This window comes from Peromyscus maniculatus, chromosome 20 (genome assembly GCF_049852395.1).
Source record: "Peromyscus maniculatus bairdii isolate BWxNUB_F1_BW_parent chromosome 20, HU_Pman_BW_mat_3.1, whole genome shotgun sequence".
Lineage (NCBI taxonomy): Eukaryota > Metazoa > Chordata > Mammalia > Rodentia > Cricetidae > Peromyscus > Peromyscus maniculatus.
Genome location: NC_134871.1, coordinates 4692438 through 4715430, shown reverse-complemented (window position 1 = coordinate 4715430; position 22993 = coordinate 4692438). Strand labels below are relative to the sequence as shown.

Genomic DNA, 22993 nt, shown 5'->3' with positions numbered 1-22993 from the left:
AAGAATAATATCATGCCCCCTCTTGTTTCTGTTGCTAAGAGGAGAAGGGAGTAACAAGAATTAAATTAATCATTGCATCTTTCATTACAGATGCCAAACCCAAACTGTCTGAGACTGCAGGGGGCACGTCCTTGCTGCCTGCCACCTTCCTCGTGGCTCTCATGGACCATTTCTTCTAACCTCACTGCTCATCTCTCAGCCTTGGCACGCCCGGCACTCTGGCTGTGTGGGTCTCTACCGTGGTACTGCTGTGGCCATCACAGAACAGTGAGCAGCATCTCTGCTCACCACAGACATGCCAGAGGTCCCCAACACCTCGCTATGACAAATGAAACCATCTCTAGTCCTTGGTAAGAACAGTGTCTTAAAGAACACCCAGAAAACCCATTTCTTCTGGTAAAGAAAGAGCTGCCGGAAGTCCAGCCGTTTGCTGGGGGTCACTTCTCCAATCACTTCCTTCTAATACGTGAGAGGACAAACGTTTATTTTGAAGCTCATATGCGTAAGAGTTAATACCTTGTTTAAGAATTACCCTTTTATATATTTCTCTAGCCATCAATTCTGTCTGAAAATGTACATACAGGTCACATGGAAAGCTGCCTTATGATTAAAAAGGGTTACTTCTGGGAGCTAAGATTTGGACCAATATATTGCTTTCTTCTTTGTACTTTTCTGTGTGGTATGTTGTTTTGCTTTGTTTTTATAAGGGTCGTGTATCATTTTAATGAAAACAATAAAGTCACTACATTAAAAAAATTTAAGACCAAATTAGAGGTTCTGGCAACAGTCACCCCATGACTTTTCCACCAGGCCAAGCCCGCAGACTGTTTTGCGTGTGCTGCTAGCTCCCACCCAGCCGCTCTGCAATGGTGCATCTGGGTCCTGCTGGGTCTCATCTCAGCCATTTGCTCCCACACAACACTGAGCTGCACCAGGGCTCTTGGTAGAAGCCCTCTGGCATCTACATCTGAGTCATGCCAACCAACATCTAGACGTGGTTCTTGATACAGGGTGCTTATCCTATGTTTATCCCCTGGGGGCATCTTCAACCCAACGACAGAAACTGGAATATTAACAAACGAGCCTGCCCTGGTAGTGTACAATTACAACCCCAGCACTCAGCCTTGGCTACTTACCAAGTTCAAGGCTAGCCTGCACTACAAAAGATGATGTCCCCAAAAAAATCAAGGGCCAAAGGGACTGGAAAGACAGCAAGCAAGCTTGAGGACCTGAGTCGGATCCCTAGAACTCTAATGAAAATTCAGGGTATGGTGGTGTGTGCTTATAATACCAGCACTGAAGAGGCAGAAACAGGCTGATCTCCAGGGCTTGCTGGCAGCCAGTCTAACCTAATTGGTGAGCGCCCAACCAATGATAGACCCTGTCTCCAACAAGGCCGAGAGCATCCCTGAGGATGGTATCTTAGGACAGTGGTTCTCAGCCTGTGGGTTTCGATCCCTCTGGAGTGGAACAACTCTTTCATAGGAGTCACACAGCAGATATTTACATCACTATTCATAACAGTAGCAAAAGTGCAGTTATGAAGTAGAAAGGAAATAATTTTATGGTTGGGGGATCACCACAACATGAGGATCACAGCATTAGGAAAGTTGGGAACCGCTGCCTGAGGATGTCCTCTGGCCCACCTATGCGTGCGCGCACGCACGCACGCACGCACACACACACACACACACACACACACACACACACACACACAAGCACGTACGCACCCACATAAGCAAGCAAGAGGGAAGGAAGGAGAGAAGAAGGGAGGGAGGAAGGGAGGGAGGAAGGGAGAGAGGAGAGATTGATTGAGCCCAGTCTACCTTGAGAGTACTCAGACCAGCATTGCAGGCCCATCAAGACACCATAAAGACCTGCTTTGACTCCTCTGTGTTCACTATTTCTCTATCAAGTCTGTATAGGAATTACTCTTCCCAGAAACAACAGCATTCAGGGTAACTCAGAGTCCTCTGGCTGGCCTCCAGAGACCTATCCAGATGGAGGTACCTTCTGAGGGCACTGAGGATGGAGCCAGACCCTCCTGATAGGAAGCTTCTGGAGAAACCCGAGGACATTTAGAAAAGAGCCATCCTGCTTCTAGCTGGAGGTGCTACAGTCATCTACAGTATGGTACAGCCCTTCTCCACCCAAGCCCCTAGTTGGTCAAGATGTATGACGCTGAATCAGGCCAGGTGTGGCTGTTTATGCTCATAACCCCAGCACCTGGAAAAGAGTCAAGGAGTGCCAGGAATTCAAAGCCAGCCTCAGCCCACTGTGACTTCACTGGGCTATATGAGATGCTATCTACCAAAAAAGGGGGGGGGGAGGAAGGAGAAGAATTTGAAGCATACTAAGTGACAACAGGCTGGATGAGCCAGAGGCCTCCGCACATCACCTAACAGCCAGACCAGCAATTTACTACGGGAAATCACTGGGCCCTTCAGGGCCCCTTTCCCTATAATGATGATAATTAAAACAAGTCAGTCACATCGCTGCCTTTTGGTTAAGATCGGGAGTAGGACATTTCCACCACCCTGAGGAGTAGGCACCACCACCCATCAACACGGCAAGACTGGGAGGGAAACAGGGAAGGGAAACCTGGGAGCCGCCTCGATTGAACCGACTACTTCTGCCCTTCGCTCTGTGACATCCGAGTCACTGGACCTCTGCATGGCGACACCATGAACTCAGGGGTGGTTTGGGGAACCGAGATCACGGAGACATCTGCGCCCCTGTGCTTACTGCAGCACGTCTCACAGCGGCTGACACAAGGCATCCGCCCAAGTGCCCATCAGCTGACGGCGGGCTCCAGAAAACGTGCATCTGCACCACGGAACGCTGCTCACCCCGTCGCTCCAACGACGGAGTGCGGTCCTACACGAAATGGGCTAGACACAGAAAGACAAACCCCACCACGCGCTCTTAGCAGTATGGAACCCAAAACATCTGACCCACTCAGCGGTGGGAGGCACAGGGGTGCAGGGGAGGCTGGTCAAGGACATTTAATTATAACTTAGATAGGAGGGGAACAGAACTGGAGGGCACTGGGGGGACTGCCTGGAACTGTGGGGAGTGTCTGCACTGGGGGAGAAATCGGGAATGACAGCGAACAGGAAGTTTCAGTCTTGGGTGATGAACGTTCTCAAGAACAGCGTGGTAAGGACATGTGTGACTCTAAGAACAGGCTACAAACCTGTCGGCTTTCTATGGGCACACTGTATGATACATACAGCTTCTCTGTACAAATAAAGATGGCCACACCAAAAGGGGGTCAGTACAGCGACTGGCACACAGAAAAGCCCATGTCTGAGGTGACGGGTCCTGGCACTTCAGGTTCTGAGAAATCTCCTTCAGGATGCTCACTGGGAGCCACGCTGCAAACAGGCTGTGCCGGCTGGGATCCCTCCTCCCTAGTCCCAGCTGCAGAATCAGAATCAGGCAAGGTGGGAGGCAAAAGGAGGCCCAACCTACCTTACTTGAGAGGAACAGATCAAGGCACTAGCTCTACAGTGTCAGCAGACTGTCTGCTGATCCTGAACAATGAAGTAGTCAGCCCCCACCCAGATCAGTGTGCCTGAAGACCGCAACAGCTCAAACCGCTTACAGAACTCGGGGGGGGGGGGGGTGCAAATAACCCAGTGACAGAGAGTACACCTAGTGTGTGTGAGGTCCTAGGTTCAATTCCCAGGGCTGCTGTCAGAAAAAAAAAAAAAAAAAAAAAGACCTTTTTATCTGCCCCTACCTGGAGCCTCACTTCAACTGTTCCCAAATTAGAAAAAGGAAAAGAAAGAAAAAAGGGAGGGTCCCCTTTCTCATCAAGGGATAGAGCACACAGCTTCCCACCCACGAACGCCCACCCAGCCACAAGAAGACTGCCAACCTCTCCTGACTGAATGCTATTCGAGGAGCTAGCAGAGTGTCAAACCCACCTGTTTTAGGTAATTTAATGGAGTCAAAAAAAAAAAAAAAAAGACTTCTAGGAACAGAAAACAAAAACCTAATTGTTGGAAAATGAAAAAAAAAAAGATGTAAATGTTATTAAAACTTGAAAGCAAGGTGACCCAGGTTGTACCAATTTTTTTTTTTTTTAATGTTTCTTTCAAGGAAAAAAGTCTCTCCCCACCCGAAAGGCGTCTTAATACAGACAGCCAAAGACTTGGAGGATGTGTGCAGGGAAGAAATAACTGTAGAAAGATTGAAAGACAATTATTAAAAAGCCATGGGGTGTTAACTACTGGAAGATTTGATGAAGGTGGTCCTCAGGCGTCCCGAGACCCTGGGGGCACTCAGAACCCTTTGGAGAGCAATGCCAACCCAGGCTTGCATTTTCTAGGCTACACCAAGAAGTGGATGTGAATGATCCTGAGTGTCACATGTCTTCGATGGCGTCCTGGGCACAGTGGAAAACCCTGAGGAATGCCTCCCAGAGCTGTGAGAAGGACACACGCACACCCACACGCTATGGGGCTCATCAGAGAACACATGTAGGTTTCAGAACTCTACAGACACACCACAATCAAAGAAAACAAGACTCCACCCAGCACCGTTTCTGCTTCATCCAGAGTCACAGGCAAAACCAGACACTCCTCCCCAGGAGCCACCCGAGGGCAGAAGGCAAGGGCAGAAGGGGGAGGTTTTAGAATCCTTGAACACTGAACTCAGATCACACCAGAGCTGAGAAAGAGGAAAGCACCCTGCTTAGGAAAAGAAGAGAAAACCTGGTTATTCATCAAGCTGCACCAGACGGGACAGGGTCTTTCCTGATCACATGACTTCATGCAGCCGCCTAGTGGGGTCCCCACCATGCTCCACAAACACGACCCCAATGGCTGTCTTCTCTTCAAAACTCAGGGTGGGAGGTGGGGCTCAATCATTTTGCAAACTTCACTCGCTGCCCAACACAAATACTGCTTCTTCCAGAACACTCTGAGCCGCCCCTCGTCACCACCTACCCTCCCAGATTAGCTGTGTCCATTCCCTCGACGTAGTACATCATACGATCCATGTATGAGCCATGAGCCAGGGTCTCTCCCTTCTAAACCAGGAGACAAGGACAGAGAACAGGCTAGTGGAAGGGAATGTCTGTCAGGTTAGAGAGGCTTCCCTGGTGCAAGACGAGGGAGTGGCCGCCACAGCTGGATGGGGGGGGGGGGGGCACGACCCAGGGGACACTGAGGTGCTACAGTTTTGCTGAACCGGGAGCAAAACTGGGCAGTGTGGACAAGGTTGCCGAGGCCAGTCGTCAAGGGCAAAGTCCAGAGCTGAACCACAAAACGGGACAGCAGAGGGAGCCAGGGTGGCCTTGGTTCTGATGACAGGTGACATCAATTCCAGGCTGGCCAGGTCAATTCCAGGCTGGCCAGGTGATATGCAAACCTGGCTTGTGGGTCACATACCTGGCGGCTGCCTGGTCCCGTTGGGAAAGAAGAGAAGAATAAAGTCCTATTCTTTCGTTTTTTTTAGGGAGAGGGCTTCCTAAATCTCCTTCCCCTTCAAGAATTTGATGGCCCCTAGCCAGTCTGTAAACCGCCTTCTCCACATCCACCCTTAAGGTGGAGTCTCTCCTCTCCCCTCCCCTCCCCTGCCCTCCCTTCCCCTTCCCTCCTCTCCTCTCTCTTCTCCTCCCTCCTCTGCCTCCATTTGTCCCAAGCCAGGAGCCAAGCATTCACCCAAGGCAGGAGCAGGACACAGATGTCAGCCAACAGACAGTGAGTTTTGGGGTGGCCTCACTTGATTTTGTTCTACATTAAACAAATGATGGCATCCTACACTCGGTGCGGGACAAACGGTGTAACTCCTCGGCATGGCTGGTGACTGGTGCTCCATAAATAATGTACCAACTGCTTCTCCCACACCCGCCCCACTGCGACAGCCAAGATCCAGGGACAGCTGAAGGAATTCGATAGCACATCACCGTCTCAAGGGACGCAGAAGGGCAGGGACTGTGGCTAGAAAACCCACGACCTAAGAGGAACCAGGAGGGCTAGGGAGGGCTCTCATGAGGACGAGGATCAGTTCAATGGGGAAGAAAATCGGGAGTAGCAGGGACAAGCTATAGGGAATGGGTTCCAGCTCAAAGACCTTTGTCCTGCCCAGAAGGAGCCAGACAGCGGCTGGCTGACTAGCAGTTAAAGCTCGGACAATGCAAGGCAGGTAGGACCAGATAGGTCCTGTATTCCTTTGGAGGAGATGGCTGACGAGGGTCGCATCAGACATCAGCACTTTCTAAACAGTTGCTAGGTACCAGGCAGCTATCTGGATCTCAAGTATTAAGTGATGCGCCTGACCCTGGAGATCTGGCAAAAAAATGCAGACTTTGCTTTCCCTGCTCGGGTGGGGAGGGGGGAGGGGGAATACGACACAGGACCCTGGGCGGTAGCATGTACAATCTGAGCTGAGCGCTGCTGACTGCTGTGGAGCACTTCCTGAGGAGTCCAGCCTAGAACACATTCACATTCCATGTCTGCAACAAAGCCTCTGATGCTATGATTTTGTCTATGAGAAAACTGAGGCCCAGAATCACAGAGAAAAGTAAACAAACAAAAACAAACAAACAAAACTGACGCCAGATCTTTCTGACTGCAGATGTGCGTGACCCTGGTTCTGGGGAGTCAAAGCAGCCTGAGGGACAGACCCAGACTCAGGTCCCAGTCCAGTGTGACAAAGTGACTCAGCCGGCCATTAGGTTCTGCTTTAGTTTTGTGTCCTGCAGGAACTAAGGCAGAACAGAGGCGAAACTCCAGAAACACGATGATATCTGCACAGAACTGTGTGTCATTCTAAAAATGCTCAGGTCAGCCATGGAAAAAGCATGCATGAAACAAAGAAAACCCCTTTGTACAGAGAAAAGCCTAAATCACACTGGAACACACACAGTTACTGGCACTTGTATGAACAGGGGTGATTTTTTTCCCTCATCTTCGGATTTTCCTCGGGCACTGGAATGGATCTCTGTAGCATCTCTGGGCTGGTCATCACCACAGCATCATGCTTCCTTCCCAAGGCCTCCTGGTGAGCCCAGCCTCCAGAGAGATAAAAAACGAAGAAGAAGCTTGGAGAGGGATCTGGCCCTTCTGACCCAAGCTGAGCATCTCTGGATTCAGGAATGCATTCAGCTTCCAGAAGTGGGTGTGCATAATTAGGGCCGGAGCCCAGGAATGCCTGCCAGAGCTCTGTCCCCCAAACTAAACTTCCCCACCCTGGTCTGCATGCAAGATACAGGTCTCACAAGAGCCTCAGATGAAAGGCACCCGGTGAACCCATCCATCATAAATACCAGTCCCGGGCTTTTATTTTCTGATTGGGACTTGCCTAATCCACTAATTATCCCTGTCCATCAGGTGGATGACAGTCTGGGGATAATCAATGGTTGTTGCGTCCTTGCCCGCCCACCCTCACACACTTGCCCAAGTACACCAGCAATAAATACGCCTGTGAAAGGGAAGCACACCCACAAAAGGTGGTCCCCATCCAGCTGCCCCCTCACAGACTGCTCCCTCTCAAGCTCCTCCACACTCTAATTAAAGCAAGGGCACTGAGCTTCTCTTTTACCCACATGGCCAGGTCAGATGCTTAGGATGTTTTCAAACATATGGGTACGTCTCCACTACACAATTAAAAAACTAAACAAACATGTAAACTGTACCTTCAAATTTGCTTTGGGTTTTAGGTCCTTTACCAGAAAGCAAGCAAGCCATCTGTCTGTCTGTCATGAGCTATCCAACAGGGCTGCCACTAGGGACTGAGGGTTATTTAAATTGAAATTGTGAGGAAATAAAAGGTACAATGTCTACACACTTGGAAAGATCTAGAACTGCTTTCGCTATGGAAGCTTCCCTTGGCCAGACCAGGGCATCTGTACTGTGCTTCTCACCTGCAAAGGACGTTCGGGATTTCATTTATTTGTTTGTTTTCCTTTTGAGACGGGGTTTCACTATGTATCCCAGGCTAGCCTGGAACTTGTTTGCAAGACTAGGCTGGCGAGCCTGTGATGCTCCTGCCTCTGCCTCTTGAGGGATGGGATTACGGTGGCCTGCACTGTGGGTCTTTCCTTTTCTACCCTTTGTAGTATGTGTTTCCACACTCTAGATTTTTCTGCAAACAGAACTAACTCCTTTTCCTCTGCAAACAGAACTTCTTTTCCTCTCCTTTCCCATTCTCCAACTTCACATGTACACACACACACACACACACACACACACACACACACACACCTAGATTCTCACTGTCCTGCTACTTTTTCAATGATTATTTAAAACAGTACCTCCCAGCAGAGGATAAGTGGCTGCCTGTGCACCTTATACTGCCTGAGGAAGTTTTCAAAGGGGTCACCTACCCTAGCCACCTCGGAGTCCAAACAGACCCAAGAGCAACATTAGACCACCATAGTAGTGGATAGTGCCAAAGGAACCACAAAGGACGTCATGGCAACCTTAGGGAGGCATGTGCTTGTGCGTGTATTCAACACGTCCTTCCCATGAGAAATCAGGTGCAGAAAGAGCAAATGATTTGTGCAAAGTGAGAGAGAGGACCTGCCCTCACTCCCACTTTATTATATGAATTGCTGCTAAATTTGCTCGGTTCCTCGGACAGTGAAATTGGCCCATCAGCTCACCTGGCTGACTCTCCAACTCGGGAAACATGAGAACTCATTCTTTAAGCACCTCACGCAGGGTTTCAATGTTCTTACCTAAGGCTCCTACGAAATGTGTGCGCGCCCTTAAGCCTTCCCAGGATAATGCCTGCTTCATGGAGCCTTCACTGTGCAGAGTCCAGAGCTGCTGCTCCGTTCCTGTGTTCCTGTCTGTCAATACCCATGAGACGACAAGCAAAACACACCACAACTCGGGTGCCCCACGAAGTTCAAAGTCTGCACCTCATGACTTCGCACCTGCACACACATGCTCATCCACCTCTTCCCAGCATGGACCTACCAACTCCTAAATGACTTTCACCTTTGAGATCCCGCTTCCATCACCAGCCAGCATTTATGTTCCCCCAACCCTCGCGGAGGCAGGCACAGGTTCCTGAACTCATCAAACCCACCCCAGGGACTAGCCTTGGCCACACTATGTGCTGCATCAGTTTCCATTGGGAGCAGACAGCACCTCATCCATCACCCAACTCCCACCCCAAGCTTCCAGGAAAGATGCCCTGGTGGACCACAAAAGGTGCTACAGTTCTTTTTACAACGCTTGTGCATGCAAGGGTGTGTGTGTGTGTGTGTCTGTCTGTCTGTCTGTCCGTCCACTGGCTATCATCCATCCATCGTGGACAGAGAACCTTGACAGACGAATACATTCAAGAGTCTGAGCGTGACTAGAGTCAGATGGCCCAACTTCAGATCTGTTCACAGAGTGACCTTAGAGGCAAGTGACTTCATCACCTGGTGCCACACCGTCTCCATCTGTAAAAGATGCTAATGGCTAGTTCCTGCCCCCAGAGGATGATTGCAAAGTTCACGAAACAATCCGAGTGCTTGAAGGTGAGTAGCACAAAGAGCTGACTCTGCTTTAGTGAATCAGCAGTCAATGGCACCCTTACAGGACATTAAATGAGTGCCTACTATGCACAGGCACTTAGTGAGGGTACAGCCTTGAAGAGAGAAGAGGTCAATATGCTTTAAAAAAAAAAAAAAAATCTTTTTGGAAGGCTGAAGAGGAAACCATTGATCCCAAAGCCTCGAAGGACAGTGTTCTCCAAGCTGGAAAAACTGGAGCGCAGCGGGCGGAAGTTCCTCAAACGGGGTACCGCCTCACCAGGCTCTCAAAGAGGAAGAAGAAACTGTTCTGGCAAAAAGGGAAAGAGCGCATCCAGATGGGAAATGTTTCCCCAAAGTCACGGCTAGCACGACTCAGTACGTCCGCCAGGACTATACTCCAGCTATAACCGGGGTGGAATGAAACACATAAAAAGAGAGAAGCCCTTGCTTCCTGAACGACAGAGGAAGCCTCTGGTAGCTCAGGGTGGCCTGGGCGCCTCTCCCACCGACCGCTGGCGCAATCCCTGCAAAACCTAGAGAGACGCGGCAAGGGTTTGCAGAAAGGGCGAATTCCTGAGCCCCACCCGAGATCAACCAAGAATTTTAAGGGTGGGCCTAGGGATCCGCACGGGAAGACACTCTTGCTTTCTCAAAACCACCCAGACAGCAAGACTGGAAGACCCCAGCAAGAGATAAGATGGCGAGTCCTCCCCCTAAGCCCTTGGAAACTGGGAACTCAGCAACCTCCTGGCACTCATGTCCACGTACAACATCTTTCGAAATCATCCAGAAGATGAGCGCTCACACACAGGAATGTAAGCAGAGACGTGCTTTGCGAGGCATTCAGGTTCCAGAAGCTTTGAGAAGTGCATTCCTTTAGGCCACAGATAAATCCTTCAAGGAAGGCCATAAAGCTGCAAAAATGTACTTCCTGCAGTGTTTCTTCTATTAGGGAAAAACTGCCCTAGCCCAAACACAGTTAAGGGGCTCGCTCCCCACCTCCCGGCCTTTGCACAAACTGAGCCATGCTTCCACAGGTCACTAGCTGTCACTCAATGTCCGCTTCCATGAGACTCTTCCCTCACCACTCTTGGAGACATGGATTCCTTTTAGCATTTAAGAGAATTGAGAGACGGCTCAAGGGTTAAAAGTACTTGCCCTTACAGAAGACCCAGTTTCAGTTCCCAGCACCCACCCAGGGACTCTCAACTGTCTACAAGTCCCATCCCGTGGGAGTCCAATGCCCTCTTCTGGCCTCCCAGGACACCGGGCATGCGAAACATCCATACACATAAAATAAATAATAATAAAAAATAAAAATAGTTTTGAGAATTGATCCATGCCACTTATCTATCCCTAATCTGTCACCACTCCATGAGGTTCCAGAGGCAGGAAATCGTGTCCACTGTTTGCTGTTCTATATCCCCAGCACTTCCAGCTCTACCTGGCACACAGTAGGTGTGTTGACTTTACTATAGACAGACAAAACACAGTCACGTGGCCGTCACGGAAACTGGCATAGCTTATGTAACTCCACACAAGGGAAAGGGAAGACCGGATGAAAAGGAGGTTTCACCGTCCCTTTAATTGTCTGGGTTTTTGTGAGCCTGAACAACATAACCCACTTTGTAATTGGTGCTTATGGGGAACTTCACTTAATTGAAGTTTCTAGGTTTTCTTCCATTAATTTTATATAACTTATATAATCTTTCAGAAGTAATCCCCCATGAAATGTTCTCAAAACATTTGCTTTTTTTTTTTTTTTAAAGGAAAAAAACTCTGCCTCCTCTGACTTAATTAGGGTATCCCTAATTAGGGCCAGCACAACATCAAACGGCCAGGTTCCCTAGGAACCAGGTTCCATGGGACCGCAGGTCTCCTTCTAGTTGCAGAACGACCTCAGTCCCGGCCTGGGCAGCAATGGCTCTGGCTCCGGGCTTGGCCATGGGCTACTCCTGGCGAGGCTCCTTACTACCTGCTTCCTACTGGGGTGTCTGATGCAATTATTCAGGCCCCATATCACATCCTGCTGTGGCACTGGCTTTGAAGGTTCAGTAAACAGTCATTTCAAAACAAAGAACGACCATTAAACCCAACTCAAAGACTTCCTTAATGGCAGCATGCTCGGCTGCAAGGAGCCTGGCTCCAGAATGCAATCGTGGTCTCCCTGGAAACCAATCCACCACATTGCCAGCCCCCAACGGCAAGGGTCTCCCCACTCCGGGCTGGTACTCAGTCTTCTGGAGCGGGTTCAAATACAGCTTGTGTCCTGAGGTGGACTGGACTCCATCCCTCTCCACCTATACCTCTCTGTTAATAAGGTAGAGGCACCGACAGGTCAACTGTTCGACCATTTCAGGCCAATTATTGGGCCCTGTCCCTCCCTTGAGACCTCTCAAAGTTTCTTGGGTGGGTAGGGTTCTGTGCATGTATGCATGTGGGTACACACGCCCAGGAACACAAGCAGGCCAGAGGTGGATATGGGGTGTCCGCCTCTCTCTGCCTCCAATAGTTCTGGGGTTACAGGAGTGTGCAGACACGCCCCGTGTTTTATGTGAGTGCCAGGATTTGAACTCTGGGCCTCATGCTGGCACAGCAAATATTCTCCCCTGATGAGCCATCTCCTCACCCCACCACCCCACCACCCTACCCCACAAAGCCTCCTGAAGCAGCCCAGAGGCAAATCTAGATTCTGTGTGTGATATATCCAGAATCCCGATGATACAGCTGAAATCATCAAAGGGATGGATGAAATGCACCCACCACAGAACATGAACAGAAAATTCTGAAATGCCACACTCTGAGGGACAACCCAGGTGGAACGTTAGAGCATGGTCGTGGAGCTGATGTCACACGGCCTGGGCCTAACTTTGGGCTCCACAAATGGCCAAACCTCTCTGCGCCTCTGCTCCCTCCTCTGTAAAATGGGAATGAAAGCAGTGTCTACCCAACTGGGTTGCTGGGAAATTAAATCAGCTTCTGAGTGTCAAACACTTAGAGCCTGGTAGTTCTGGCCACAGAAACGTTTACTGCACAAGTAAGATGAAATTCAGTCGTCAGCTGGGTGTCGTCCCGACCAAAGGCATTCTGTGAGTCTGTCTGCCCACCCCAGGTGGAAATCAGAGGCACTCCTCAACACCCCCGACTTCTGGGAGTGGGACTACAGTGAAGACTGATGTCTTGTAAAGAACTTCAGGACAAGGCTGCAACAGACTTGTTCACAGGTCCATCTCTCCCAGCCAGCCATGCCCGGCATGCCCCGAGCACATCAGCAGATTGTAGAATATACATACTGCTCTTGAAAATTATTTGTATGTTGAAAGTGGAAAAGCAAATATGGATTGCAGCATCAAACTCAAGAGTGATCTTGTCCTTTTCTGAAATAGGAATGGAACTACCGGCAAGAAATTCTGGTGTGTGTGTGTGTGTGTGTGTGTGTGTGTGTGTATAAATGCTTGAGACCAGGTACTATCAGCAAGGAATTCTGGGATGGCGCTGTGTGTGTGTGTGTGTGTGTGTGTGTGTAAATGCTTCAGACCAGGTACTATCAGCAAGGAATTCTGGGATGGCACTGTGTGTGTGTGTGTGTGTGTGTGTGTGTGTGTGTGTGTGTGTATACTTGAGACCAGGCTTGTTTCCAAATGTCAGAGTTTTCATTTAAATTTGCATAGACTTCCCCAATCTGAAAGTCTCAAGTCTAAAATGACCAGAAATCTGGAATTTTGGGAGTGTCATCACACTGATGCCCAATAAAGTTTCAGAGTTTGGACTTGACTGTGAGAAACAACCTAAGGTAGCTCAGACGGACACCAAAGGACACTCACTTGCCAGGTATTTCACACCAAATCATTTACACCTACCTCCTCGTTTAATCCTTGAGGTAACTATTGTCCCCTCACCCCATTATGTAGCGGGGGAAAGAAATCAAGGCTCAGGAAAAGTAATGATTTGCCCAGAATAATGAGGCCAAGAGATGGCAGAACCAGGCTTTAAAGTTCAAAGAAAACCCACTTGTGAGGATAGAAATTAGTTAACTATTTGGTAGACTATAAAGGATGCCCTCACAGAACCCCTCTTAGGAGGAGTGGCCTGAGAAGAAGACCCTTCCCCGTGGTACCTGGAAATGTGAGAATGATTTCAACAGGCAGAGATGAGGCAGGAAAGGGAGGAGCCATGGAGTGAGGCATCCTGGACACACACCAATCAGCTGGAGCCAAGTGTAGGGGGCCTAGCTGCCAACCAAGCTGAGGCCAGAGGCAGCTTTGGGCAGACAGGCAGGGAAGCCCAATAGGACCAGCTCTCAGGAGGGGGCGGAAGCTCCATGTGTATTCAATACTGGAGACAGGCAGGGCCAGAGGCCATGAGAAACAGGTGGTGTTCACTCAGAAAACCAAGAGGGCCACAAAAGAGAGCCCAGCAACGCGAGTCCTGCCTCCCCTCCCCTGTTCAGTGTCTCCGGAGGACTTTTCTTCTCCCAGCCCATCCTCCCCTTATGAACAGTTGGGGTCTGCAAGTGGAGAAACGGAATGAAGCAGACCCCGCTAGGGCAGAGGGCTATTAGAACTCAGGGCTACTTTATTTGGCCAGAATGAAAAACCAAAAACACTGACCCTCTTCATTTCCAGAAGCTCCGCCACAGGCTCTACTGTGGCTCCCCAAAGGGTGAGATGGTGTTTGCCTGAAGCAGCAGGGAGATAAGGACTACCTAGATCTTAATTCCCTTCCCATTCTCCAGCATACAGCACCTGACCTTAATTCCCTTCCCAATCTCCAGCATACAGCACCTAACACCTGGGCACATGTGCACCAGGCAAGAGGGGAGCCTTCCACAAGAAACACCCCATTTCAGAACATTCATGAGGAACCTACAAGGCAGGCATATTATCATACCCACTTTACAGAAAAGAAAACTGAGACTCCTAGAGACTGAGAAACTGGCTGCAGGGTTTCCTCTCGCTCCCTGTGTTCCAGGTCAGCAGGACCACAGAGTGTCTACAAGGATTATTTAAATATACCCTGACCAGCAGGGGACAGGAGGTGAGCAGGAGGCTTAGTGTCTGTGAGATCACTGCTGGTCAGTACCGGAGCCACTAGTCACCCATGGCTATTTAAACTCAAACAACTAAAAGAATCCATTCGTTCCTGTTACTTTTATTTGTGGGGTTTGTTTTCATTTTGTGAGACAGAGTCTCATACTACTCAGGCAGACCACAAAGTAGTCGAGAATGATCCTGAACTTCTGGCCCTCCTCCTCCTCCTCCATCTCCCAAACACCAGGGTTACAGTGTTGGACCACTTTGCTTGGTTAAAAGTACGTAAAATTAAAAACTCAGTTCCTTGGCCATACTAGCAATGTGTGGCCAGTAGCTAATATATCTAACAATTTTCATACTGTAGAAGAGCATATTACAGATCAGTAAAAATCTGCCAAGAATTCTAGATATGGAATTATTTAGCATTTCTCTGTATTTTTATTGTAATTTTTAATAGTGATGAAAACTTTGATAGCAAAACTTGCCATTTTGACTATCTGGAGAACTAAATTAGGTGACATCAAGATCATTCGCATCCTAATACAAGCATCTAAATGGGCTCTTCTCATGCTTCGGTGAGATCACGAATGCGCTATGGCGGAGCTGTACCTCTGTGAGGGGAAGCCCAACAGCTCAGTGTCGCTCAATCCTGGTGACCCTCAATCCTGGTGACCCTCAATCCTGGTGACCCTCAATCCTGGTGACCCTCAATCCTGGTGACCCGGTGCTTTCAAAATCCTATCAACTAAGGTGCTACCCAAACACTAACTCAGAGATGCTGGGAGCAGGGCCCAGGCATTCAATCTCCCAGGGTCCTCAGTGGGTCTTGACTGTAACCATGGCCATCACCCAAAGGGCACACATGCCCAGACCTCCTACCCGGGTCAGACCCACTATCCGGCCCTGCAGAGCTCAGTCATGTGGTGAGTTGGCAGGAAGAGAGTCAGAGTCGGTATCTGCTGCCCACCTCCGGCACTCTTAGCACGGAGCTCTCAGCACTGAGCAAGCCAGTATTTCCACTCCTGTCCGTTCTTGGAGGCAAAGAAATCAAATAAAAATACACACAGCTCAAAAGGCACTCGACTGATCTTTTTTTTTCCCCCACTTAAACAAGACAGGAAAAGAAAAGCCCCTTAAGGACTCTGACCAAGGCCATATATACCAAGAATTAGAGCAGGAAGGTGGTTTTTCTGGGGACCCCATCTGAACATGTTTCCAAGGCCTCTACCAACTCAGCCCCAACTGGAGGGCTACCAGGACGTAATTAAACACAGAAAGCTCTTTTTACAGGCGTGTTCCAGGGCTGGACACAAAATGAGTTTGAGGTAAGGAGTTCGCTCCGAGGAGTCATGTGAACTTCGGGTGAACCTGACTAATCCATATGATTATGAGAGTACAGCCCAGCCTCAGACACCTTGACTCCAGACCCAAGCCCAGCGCAGAGATCCCTGGAAAAGGACAAAAGGAGCCTGGTCCCCAAGGCTTCTCCCTTCCACATGCACCCACAGAACCACGAGGAAAAGGACCTGGCGAAGCTGTCTGTCGGTATGACTGATGAGTGGGGGAAAAGAGGTCAGCCACCATTTCTTCATATTCTATAAATTAAACATTTTCCCCAGGGTTAACAGTGACATTAGAGACATCCACCCCTGAGTATCTCGGTTCAAGTCCACTCCTCCAGGTCAGAGAAGGTCCTACTTCTGTCTGTGACCCTCCTGTGGGCTCAGGCAAATGAAGCGCCAGCTTCTAGAAATATACCCATGCCCCTCCCCATACCTTCAGCTCTTAGCTCCACTCTCTGAATATCAATTCCACCTCATCTCAGACAAGTCGCTGCATCTCTCCAAGCCTGGGTTGTCTCATCTGCAGAGTGTGTACCGTGAGTGTAAGGGTGAACATACAATCATCACACCTGGCACTTAGTACAAGCCTGGCACATAGTAAGTCCTTCTCCAAGTCCCCCGCTGCCCACTATGCACCACATGCAATGAATAATGAGCACCTACTATGTGCCAGGTGGCATGCCACAGCATCAAAAACCTCACAACTGGGCTGAGGTAGAGAAGAATGAGCCACCCTGAGGCCTTCCCAGGGGGCTTAGAGATGGGTATGTAGCTTCAGGATAGATTCCGTCCTGGGGCTGGCTGGGGGCGGTGGGGCTTGTTGTATTTTTGTGGCACAGACTCAAATGAAACCTGCAGTCTGCTGCTAATGTAAGAGAGAGCCTCAGCAATCCAACACAATAGGCTTCCTGAATGCTCCGCCAATTAATTTACTGTTTGTCTCTCCGTCTACTATTTAATAAGGCCGTATCAGCAATACAATCTGCAAATCTGAATTAAAATGCTTAAGGCATCAGCCAGTTCCAGTGAAGGGCCCCAACTATGTCCTCCTGGGGTTCTGAATGCCCAAATCCAAAAACCTGTCCTGTGGCTTCCGTTTAAGGCTGGGGAAAGGCGTTTCTTCATTTTCGCAGAGGTGTGGGTTTGGTGGGAAAGTGTCCTGAAGGCGATTTCAAGAAGTAATGGGGAACTCATCAAAATGATCTCATTTTTCCATTTCCCAATGGGAACCTCTAAATGGTCTCATCACAGAAGGAACCCTGCCAGCTCTCACCCATCCTTGCAAAGATGGAAACAGCTTGGATACAGACGATAAAGCATCTAATGGATCAATAGTTTCAACCTTCCCACCCTCCAAGCATTTCAGAAACCTCAAATGAGCTAGCCAAACTGATGGGTATTATCTTTTTTTTTTTTTCCTTACAGCCCAAGATAAGACAGAAGAGGTCAAAGAGCAAAGGCAGCCAGCAGCTGTGAAGACCGGGCCTGTGGAAGGCACACCAGGCCTATACTTTGTCAAAGTGTCCCTGTTTATGTGGGGCCCAAACGCAGCTGGAGAGGCTGGATTTGATTTGCTGACATGGTACTGTTGACACTGTAGCAGAGTTTGGTAGTCCAACACAGCCGATAATAAAATACCACAGAAGAGACTACACGTACGTGACTCTGGAAGGGTGATGCTGATCCCAGAGCTCAACTCAGCCTTCCTCCCATGAAAGCTATAACCTGGAAACAGCCTCCTCCTCCATTGGGGCCCTTACGAATTATGGAATTCCAAGCAGAAAGGTTTCAGGAAATCAAGCAACAAGTTCTAAATGATTTTATCTAATAGAATATGTAAGGAAACGCTAAGGTAAGCCCCAAAATGACGTGTTTCCAAAGGAACACAAGATCCACACCCCCAAACTCCCACAAGACTGTTGTTCCCCTTAGAAGAAACCCTAAAGCTCTGAATGAGGCACCCACTCTGGGCAGGCTCCCTCTGCCAATTTTATGACATCTTTACTCTGCCTTCTTCTCCCACAGGCCCGAGATGAAGAAGCTGTAAAACCCTGGCCAAACACAACCATTTGCCAAGAGAAAAGCCAACATGGGGTCCATCTGTGACTCTGCTCATCTCACCTTGTGTCTGTCAGCCTCTACCCAGAGTGCCCCACTTCCCTCCCAGGACCCAGTTAGCCTTGATGGGTTTTTTTTTTCCTCGTTATCTTAGTACAGACAATCTTTTTATTCGGAAGCATTCTGAAAGAGAAGCCCAAAAAGACTGAAGCCCTTCCCCTGACCGAAGGGCAGCCCATCCTTCCTCACTTGCGGCCATATTGTATCCGCATAAAGAGCAAGGGCAGGACCTAAGAGCAGGCCTTCTACCTAGGAGGCCTCAGTAAAGACCTAGGGAGTGAACCCCTCTTACTACATGAACCCACGGCAGCTAAAAGGGTAGTCCTAAAGTCACAACGCAGCCTTAGACCCGATAACCACACTGGCACCTCATGGTAAGTGAAGGGAAATGTCCCCGTGTGCCTCTGAACCACGGACAGATTTCCACGGAATTCAAGATGTCCCTTTAGCCGCTCTAATTTTAGATAGACCCTCAGACAGAGGATACTGGTGGCAGGCTGAGGTGGGCGGGGGCAGTCGGGAGGAACTGAACAAGGCCTCTATTCTGCTCCGCACAGGTGCCTGTAACAGGACACCCCTGTCTAAGACAACACATGGAAGGGCGGCATTCAGGTGCAGTTGGGTATTTTTTAGCCTAGCCATATTACATAAACCTGAACCCAGGGCAAAGTTCTCCCTGCAGCAGGGTCAACTCGGCTCCTAGCATCCTGGTGCTTGAGCAACAAGGACAAAGAAATATTTGATTCCAGCATCCAACTTTAAAAAAAAAAAAAAAAAAGTTAATTATTAAAAGACCGCTATCCCTGGGGAGAGATACTCTCAATTTTGGCTAGCAAAGCCTCTAGGACTTAGCAACTACGGGAAACATGGTCAAACTCTGGTTTAATGATTCAAAACAAACAACACTAATCTGTTTACCTTACTAAGAGCCAATTCTGCCCAGAACTTGGATAGAAATGAAAAGGATCCTAGGACCTCTTGGACAGTAACCGTCACCTGCAGACCACTGTCCCCCAGAAAGACCAACCACAGCCCCTCCTCAGAAGCTACACGAAAAGCTGAGTTCCCTTTCCTTCTGGGTCTAACTCACACCAGGCAGCTAGCTCTAAGGGTGATTTACGTGGATCCGAGGGGAGACCGCCGGTAAGTGATTTTGCACAGGGCCATTCATTAGTGACCACCACCACAGCAGGGTGGAAGGAAGGGGAAAACAGAGATTTCCTCTCATCAAGGGAGCCATAAGTTTTCTAGCAGCTGCGGCCAGCTTCCCTTGGAGCCCCATCCCAATGGGAGCAAAGTGAGGCCGCCTTCTCCACCCTACCCCTGAAGAGGATAAACACTGTGCCCTGATAGCCCAGGACTCGGTCCAACAGAGAATCTTTGCAGAGAGCAAAGAATTCGCCCGGGCTTTTCCGTGTCTTGAGGTTCTGGGTGGCGCCAGGCATGGAAATTATTCCACTTTCTGTTATCTTTTTATTTTCTCCAAAGAGGAAACTGACTCCCTTCCTGTGTGGCTGCGCATTATGAAGTCTCAAATGCTCCTCAAAAAAAACCCCATGTTCTTCGCCTTTTTCTCACCCCAGTTCAACATCACGTGAAAAAAACAACTAAAAAATGGTATGAAGATGACACTCCAAATGGCTTCTCCAAACAAACAGGGGACCGAAATTACAATAAGCTGGTCATGAGTTTAAAGAGGAGAAGAGAAGGACAAGGTCATCAGAATGCCAGCTGACATTAAAAGCTGGCTTTCTTGCTGACAAGGCCACATATCTTATGCTGCTTATCCTATTGAGCCCAATTTAATCTTGTCACTTTTGAAGCGTCACTGCGGCCCAAGCCAAAGAGAAGTCTTCCAAAGAAAACTCGGTGAAAAATATTTAGTGGTTCCCTGTCGCATAAACAATCTCAGAAAGAAATCAGACAACCTGCATGCGATCCCTGATCCCTCTACTCCCTCAAAGAGTCTAAAATTCTTCAGAACCCAAAGCACAGTGTAATCTTCCACTGGACCTTGATTTTGAAAGTATTGTGGGGGGACGAAATGTTTACCCACAGGATAGTGAACACATCAAACACAAAGAGACAGAAGCTAGAGTCAACACCGAGGAAGCAGTGCATAAGAGATTTTTCCAACTGAAGCCACCTTAAGCACCTACAAATGTCTAGGCAGAACCCACCCCAGGCAGCCAGCTGGCAGGTGGAATGTGGCGCAGTCATCTTGGGGAAGGATTACCTTCTGAAGGGTTTTAGGTTCAAACCACCTACTGGAAAGAACTGAGCCCTGGTTCTAGATTTAAAAAAAAGAAAAAGAGAAAACTCCAGGTGTGATTACTCAGGGACTGAAGTCAGTAATCAGTTTAGATCCCTGGATTCCTTGTTTCTATTCAGGGACTGGAAACATCATTATCTCCTCCCAAAAAAAAACCACAAGCGGCTTTACTGACCCATCTCAAATACCTCCTCTGCACATCACAACATACAGTGTGGGCCTCAAACCAAAGCTTGTTTTGACTGTAATAAGGTGGGTGAAATTTAAGTTAACAATAAATACCAGAGTCCAAGGAGGGGCATCAATCTTTGTTCAAAAGAACACTTCGATAATTCAATGCGGATTGAGGGCAAAGGAATGAAAGGACTGTCTTTGAAGAGACTAATCCATCTAATTCCAAGCGACTGGATTAGAGGCATTCCTGGGCGAGCAGGCTCTGGCTACAGATTAGGCTACACGGATTTCTGACAAAAGGCAAGAGCTTGGTAGGACTGCAAAACAGACATGAGCACCAGGAGGAGGCACCTTGGCAAAGTTCACCCTGGGTGAGGTGGCAGTTGGTTCTAAAAGGAGGTGGCAGGCGTGACAGCTGAGCATTCCTACCCAAAGTCCATGTCGGAGGCCCAAGGCCTCTCCAAACCTTACACTTCATCAGACAAAAGCTTCCCCAGGCGCCAGGCAGCGGCTGAAGAGGGGCTGTCCACACCCACTCGCCAGCACAGCTTTCCAAACCTGCCCACTCTTTTGGAAGCCGAGCTTTTAATTAAACACCACCTCCCCGGATCTGTTGAGGCAGACTAGGGCTGGCCTCGAGCCAAAGAGAAGCTCCCTAAATACACTTGGAAAAAAAAAATCCCCCCTACCGCCCCCAATTCCCACCTCCAGCCAGCTCCTGAAACAGGTTCTATTTTATTAGTGTGAGTAACATAAGTCCCGGTGTACCTCGGTGCCCCAGAAAACCCACATTCGAGGATCAGGTTATCTCCAGTCCCACCCTTTGCAGGAAAAAGCAAAGGGTGTTGTTCCCCGCCCCCAACACACACACACGCGCGCGCGCGCACACGCACACACACACACACACAATCCTTTCGAGAGAAGAGTGGGGTGTGGGTGTGTGTTTGAGGGAGCCGGGTATAGTTGTTTGGGAAACCTCAACCTTGCGTTCCCGCTGTGAGCCTCTCAGCTTCGGGGTCCCTCATTGACTACTCTGGGAACTTCTGTACCCTGGCCCGGGGGAGGGTGAGGGGAAGGCACGGCACACCCTCAGCAGCTCCAGAACAGACGAATTAATAACTAATTTGTTCAGATTCCCCTACTCCAGGTAGACCTGAAAGCCAAGCTTCTAACAAGCCTGCCACCCGATCTCCCACGCCGGGAGATTCCTTTCTGCATCCAGGCAGGCAGGGCCCCCACTCCTGACCCACCACCGCGCCAAGCACACCACCCCAAACCCAGGGAGTCAGGTGTCCGCCCGGGCGTCCAGCTTCCATGGGTCGCAGACACTCAAGTCCAGGGACAGACAATGGGAAACTTAGAACTAGGGCCCTAAGCCCCCAAAGGAACAAGATGGTGTCGCCCCCTGGGATAATGAACCCAGGGGTTGGCAAGGGGCATCAGACTGCACCCCCTCTCCCTAGCCCCCCGGAAAGTCGCCCGCCCAGTGACCCAGCACAGCCGGAGCAGCGCGGCGGGCGAGCAGGTGACACCCGGGTCTCCGGAGCTCCCGCAGGTGGCCGGCGGCCACGGTGCAGGCGTAGGCTAGGCGGGTTGCGGGAGAGAGGAAGCCCCGCGGCGAGGTCAGAGCAGCCGCGCCCCCGGCGTCCTACCTTCATGTCGCTGATGATGGTCTGGAAGAGGCCGCCAAGCGCGCTGCATTCCTTCTCGATCACAGCCTCCATTTTCCCGGCGCGGCGGGGACAGGACAGGCTCTCGGGGCCGCTGCACAGCGCACGGGGCCGGGCTCGCTCAGCCCGGGAACGGTTTCACCCTGGGAGCGACCCGCCTCCGGCTCGCCGCCGGTTTTGCAGAGAGCACGCGGTGCTCGCGATCCACGGCGCTCTGCCCCCCAAGTCCCAACCCGTAACGCCCAGCCGCTCCGGAGGGCGAGTCGCCTACGTGCAGCGCTCGGCTCCTGGCCTCAAAAATGCCCAGAGAAGACTGACAATCAAGCCACCACGGGTGCCCACGACGGAAACAGCAAAGCCCATCTTGGTGCAAAGAAAACCGCCCGCTGACCCGCGGCCAGCGCCATTTAAAAAAAAAGAAAGAAAGAAAGATTTTTTTTTCCCCCAAAAAAAAAAAATGTAAAAATTTTTCCCTGAAATTCAAAAAGAAAGGAAAGAGAGAACGAAACGGGCTAGCAGCAGACGAGGTCAGCTCGCGGCGCCCGGATCTGTTGCTCGCAGACGCGGCCGCCGCCTCCTTTTCACTCGTGCGCGCCCGGCCTCCGCGCTCGCTCTGGCGGAGCTCCCGGGAACGTTCGAGGGGCGCACGCGCGCTCGCAGCCGGGAGGCGAGCTCGGGAGCGCGGGGGCGGGGGGAGGCGCGTGCTCGCGGCCCGTGCGTGCACCGCCCGAGGGCGGGGCTGGGAGCGTGCTCCGGCGAGGAGCGGTGTGGGGCGCCTGCTGCAGGGAGGAGCCGATGGGAGGGTAGGCGAGCCCCGGTGTGCGTCTCCCGGACGCTCCGAGCACCTCGTGTTGGGGTGGGGGGGGTGTCTCAGCGTGGGGAGGGCGAGTCAGCGCCCA

General features: G+C 50.2%; 1 protein-coding gene across 18 annotated transcripts in view; it reads right to left on the bottom strand.

The window, feature by feature from the left end:
• Positions 1–22751, bottom strand: part of Mtss1 (MTSS I-BAR domain containing 1) — a 151087-nt gene extending 128336 nt beyond the window's left edge. For 16 of the 18 annotated variants that reach the window (XM_016008938.3, XM_076555724.1, XM_016008943.3 and 13 more), the window contains exon 1: positions 22077–22751. In XM_016008938.3, the coding sequence (XP_015864424.1) occupies positions 22077–22148 (72 nt within the window). In that variant the 5' untranslated portion in view covers positions 22149–22751. The remainder of the gene's footprint in view (positions 1–22076) is intronic. The other 2 variants (XM_016008937.2, XM_006990659.3) reach the window with 2 other exon arrangements.
• Between the last annotated feature and the right edge of the window lie 242 nt (positions 22752–22993).